This window comes from Eimeria tenella, genomic scaffold (assembly GCF_000499545.2).
Source record: "Eimeria tenella Houghton genomic scaffold, Eth_scaff31, whole genome shotgun sequence".
Taxonomy (NCBI): domain Eukaryota; phylum Apicomplexa; class Conoidasida; order Eucoccidiorida; family Eimeriidae; genus Eimeria; species Eimeria tenella.
Genome location: NW_013542966.1, coordinates 167269 through 171893, shown reverse-complemented (window position 1 = coordinate 171893; position 4625 = coordinate 167269). Strand labels below are relative to the sequence as shown.

At 49.4% G+C, this 4625-nt stretch overlaps 2 protein-coding genes across 2 annotated transcripts in view; both read left to right on the top strand.

Moving 5' to 3' along the window:
• The window catches only part of ETH_00015395 (uncharacterized protein), a gene marked incomplete at both ends in the record, with an annotated part of 1107 nt that extends 643 nt beyond the window's left edge, over positions 1-464 (top strand). The window contains one exon of the mRNA XM_013376043.1: positions 9-464. Within this exon, the coding sequence (XP_013231497.1) occupies positions 9-464 (456 nt within the window). The remainder of the gene's footprint in view (positions 1-8) is intronic.
• A 113-nt stretch (positions 465-577) lies between these two features.
• Positions 578-2423, top strand: ETH_00015390 (uncharacterized protein; the record flags this gene model as incomplete). Its single annotated transcript, XM_013376042.1, has 4 exons — positions 578-592; positions 885-1139; positions 1536-1616; positions 1935-2423. The coding sequence occupies 4 exons, from the start codon at positions 578-580 to the stop codon at positions 2421-2423; spliced, it is 840 nt and encodes a 279-aa protein (XP_013231496.1).
• Positions 2424-4625: the final 2202 nt, after the last annotated feature.

Here is a 4625-nt window from a genome sequence, read left to right as displayed (position 1 = left end):
CTCCGCAGCAGCAGCTGTCTCGTGAAGGCCTGCAGCAGCCTGCAGAGTCTTCCCCGGGTGCAGCGCCGAGCCCTTCTCCCGACGCAGGGGGAACCGCTGCAGCAGCAGCAGCAGCAGCAGCGCAGCGGGACAGCGCAGCAGCAGCGGACGCGCAGCAGCAGCTGGCGCAGCGGGCTGCGGAGAGCCAGCGGCTGTGGGACTTGCTGCTGCCGGAGCGGAACCTGAGCTGCTTCTCTCCAGCCTTCTGGCTGCTGCTTGCTGCTGTGCTGCTGCTGCACTGCTACAACAACAAGAGGGAGCAGCAGCAGGCGCAGCTCGGAGAAGTCATTTCCGCAGAAGAAGCCAAACAAAGAATGCTTGCGCAGGCAGCGCGGCTCCGCAGGCAGCAGCAGCAGCTGCAGCAGCAGCTGCAGGAGCAGCAGCTGGATCAGCAGCAGCAGCAGTTTCAGCAGCAGCAGCAGTAGTGTCAGCGGCAGCCACAGTAGTAGTATCAGCAGCAGCAATATCTGCGGCAGTAGGAGCTTGAGCAGCAACGACAGCAGCAGTATTATCAGCAGCGGAAGCAGTCGCAGCATCAATGGCAGCAGCGGCAGTATGTGCAGCAGCAGCGGCAGTATCTGCAGCAGCACCATGAGCAGCAGCAGTAGCGGCCGCGCTACGAACAGAGGCCGCAGCAGTGCTGCTGCGGCAGCAGCAGAGACAGCAGCAGCAGCAGCAGCAGCAGCACTGCTGCTGCGCAGCGGCTGGCTGCGTCTTGGGAAGTGTGCGGATGAGTGCTTTCCGTAGGCGTTTATTGGATCAACTTGAATGAAATTGGAAGTAAAAATGAATAAAATGGGAAATAAAATAAAGCAAATAGTTTTAAATTCGAATTTGCTGCTCAGGACGCACTTTATTTCCTGAAAGAATGCGACTCAGTGACGGGGGAGCTGCAGCGGCTGCTGGGCGCGGGAGGGCTGCGATCTTTGAACAACTTTTTGTCTTTTTCTCTCGGAAAACAAACAAGAAGTGAAATAAGTGCCATTTCCCCTTACAAAGGGCCTTCTCGTGCTGCTGCTGCTGCAGCAGCAGCAGCAGCAGGGCCCCAGGCGTGCCCGGGCTGCGCTGCTTCCAGCAGCAGCAGAAAGGAAGCGCTGGAGGTAAATAGTTTCCTTTTTCTTCTTTTTTCGAGATTCTTTTTGCTGCGAATTGTCCTCTTCTTTTTTATTTCTTTTTTCCTCTTTTTGAATTCTCTTTTTCCCCTTTTTTCGCGAAAAATAGAACAAAAGTTTCACCTGAATTCGCGTTTCTGAATTTCGGACTTATTTGAACTTTCTTCTTTCTGCGGTTGTCTTTGGCCACAAAAGCCGTTTCTTTTCCAAATAATTTAATTTAAAAGTCCTTTTATTTCGCAAAGACAAAATTAAATGAAGTTCTTTTCTTTTCGAAGATCCAGTCAAGTGTTTGGGGCCTCTGTGCCTCCAGACAGGTCCAAAAAGGACTTTTTCTCTTCAAAAGGAATTAATTGGATTTTTTTTGTTGATTTCTTTTCTCAGGAAGCTGCTGTTGCTTGCTACAAGCTGGAGGGTCTTTGTGTCTACCTGGAAGTGCATGCAGAAGAAATTCGAGCTGCTGCAGTGAGTGCATGCATTTTGCTTCTTTTTGTCTTTTTTTTCAACTTTTTCAATCATTTTTAGCCTCTTTTTTTACCTATTTTTCTCTATTTTATTCAAAAAAGATACTTTTTAAATTCAATTTGCTTCTTTTTGGGAAAGAAAGCCCCGTTTAATTTCTCTTTTGCTTCTTCCGATTCAAAAATGTTTGTCAGTTGCAGCAAATACTCAAACAGTTCTCAAGCGTGTGCTGCTGCTCTTCTTTTAATAGTTCATCATTTATTTTATTTTGATTTAATTATTTATTTCCAATCATTTGTTTATGTTTTCCTTTGTCTGAAGGCGCTGCATGCAGCAGCAGCAAGAGCCACAACAGCGCCCGCCGCGCGCCCCCGTGTCGCAGCAGCAGCAGCAACAGCAGCAACGGCACCGAGAGCTGCAGCAGCAATAGGCCCCAAGCTCGGTTCGTACCAAAGAGCAGTCAGCGTGAAGATTCCCCTAGCAGCTCCACGTGTCGCAGCTCCCAGCAGCAGCAGCAGCAGCAGCAGCACCAATAGCAGCGGCAGCAGCAGCAGCAGCAGACAGGGCCTGCGAGTAAGGAGAGCAGAAACGGAAGTTGTGAGGGGAGGCCTTTTTAAAGAGCTCTCGCGGGGAGAGCCAGGCAGCAGCAGCACGCGCAAATCTGCTGCTGCTGCTGAGCAGCAACAGCAGCAGCTGATGCAGCAGCAGCTGATGCAGCAGCAGCTGATGCACCAGCAGCAGCAGCAAGGCTTGTCAGGCGCCCTGCTGCTGCCAGCGCCCTCTCTCCGCCGCGGCGGAGACACAGGGTGACAGCAGCAGCAGCAGCAGCAACTGCTGCTGCTGCTGCTGCTGCTGCCGTTACTGCATGCACTTCTTTGTCACTTACGGACTTGGGGGCTGCGCATCGTTTCCTTTTATTTGTCTTCTTTTGTCTCTTGATCTGTGCAAACTTCTATTTCACTTTGTTTTATTAAATTCAACTTAATTTTATTTAATTCAATTTTATCCAATCTAATTTTTATTAACTTATTTTCCTCCGGAGAGGAGCCCCACAGCATTTTGCTGCGGTCTTTGCTGCTCCGCCTAGCTAGCTAGCTAGCTGGGTAGATAGCTAGCTAGCTGGCTAGTTAGGTAGCCAGATAGCTAGCTAGTTAGGTAGGTAGCTAGTTAACGAGCCAGTTAGCTGGCTAGCTAGGTTGCTAGCTAGCTAGTGAGCTAGCTAGCTAGTTAGCTAGCTAGTTCGGTTGCTAGCTAGCTAGCTGAGGTAGCTAGCTAGTTCGCTAGCTAGCTGGCTAGATAAGCGAGTAGATGGGCAGCGAGAGAGACACAAAAACAGCTAGCTAGCTAGCCAGCTAGCTGGCTAGCAGCTCTGTTTCCTTCTATCTGATTAATTAATTAGTTTTTATTCATTTATTTATTTATTTTAATCTGCAACAAAAGAAGAAATCAACTTTAAGATAAAACGAATAAAGAGGCTGCGAGCCCCGCAGCAGCGAGCAACAAGTAAACTTCGCTTTCCACTTTTATTCATTCTCCCCGCTTCTTATTTATTTATTTATCATTTATTTATCTATTTATTATTTATTTATTTATTTATTTATTTATTAGTATTTGTTATTTATTTATTTATTTATTTATTTCATTTTGTTCTTACAAGCTGCTGCTGCGGTGGTTGGCTGCGAATGGACTCTAAGGCCGCAGAAAAAAGTGCCATCTGAAAATAAAAAATAAATGAATAGATGATAGTAGTAGGTAGATAATTAAGTAAATAAATGATAATAAATAAATAAACATATAAATGATAAATAAATAAATAAATAAATAAATGACAAATAAATAAATGATGAATGAATAAGAAATGGTGAAGCAGTTCAAGTGGCGCAGTTTGAAGAAGACCAGCAGCGGATTTGTTTCGACGCACTTTTCAATTAGATGTTTTTGAATTATAAATGCATTTTAGTTTTTTAATTTAATAAATAACTTTTGGACTTTAAATGCAATTCATTTATCTCGCAACTGCGAAAACAAAGAAATCCGCGAGCTGCCTATACACCCCAGCTGCTGCCTATACACCCCAGCAGCTGCCTATACACCCCACTGCTCGCGCAGCTCCGCCGCCGCTGCAGCCTCAAACCCTAAACCCTAAACCCCAAACCCTAAACCCTAAACCCTAAACCCTAGTTGGGGTTGTCTATGGTGCACAGCCGAATGCCCAGCAGCAGCCTTTCTATTTGGTCGCTGCTGCTTCTCCTGAGGGGAGCAGCAGCACCAGCTTCGACCCAGACGCCTTTGTCGATGGGGAAGCAGCAGCAGCAGCCCACGCTGCAGCGGAAGCTGCGAAGCAGCGACCCCACGCGGCCCCACACCTGCTGCTGCTGCTGCTGCTGCTGCAGCGGGGAGCTGCTGTTGCTGAACACGTCGCCCAGGCTGCCGATGCTGCCGAACAGGTACAGCCGGGGGTGGTAGCCCCCAAACTCCTTCTTGCTGCTGCCGCTGCTGCTGCTGCTGCTGCTGCTGCTGCTGCTGCTGTTGCTGCTGCTGCTGCTGCTGGGGATGTGGAAGTCGTAGGCAAGTCCAACCTCAGCAGCAAAAAAGGAATCGCCCCCCAGAAAGTCCCTTGTGGGGGAGCAGACAGACCGCGCCTTGTCAATCGTATACGCTGAACAGCAGCAGCAGCAGCAGCAGCAGCAGCAGGATACCAGCAGCAGCACAGCAGCAGCAGCATAGCAGCAGCAGTATGGCAGCAGCAGCGTAGCAGCAGCAGTTGCAGTTGTTTAAGTGGTCCCCTGCTGCAGCCCCACCACCACCACAACACCCCGCAGCAGCGAGAGCAGCAAAAGCGCAGCAGCAGCAGCACAGCAGCAGCAACAGCAGCAGCAAACACACCTTGGTCAGAGGGCCCCACAGCGTAGGGCTTGAAGCCCCTAAGAGCTGCTGCTGCACCTGCGAAGTAAAATTTATCTGCAATAGAAAGGGGGGGGGCCCCCTGTGGGGTGAGGAGGGCCCCCAGCC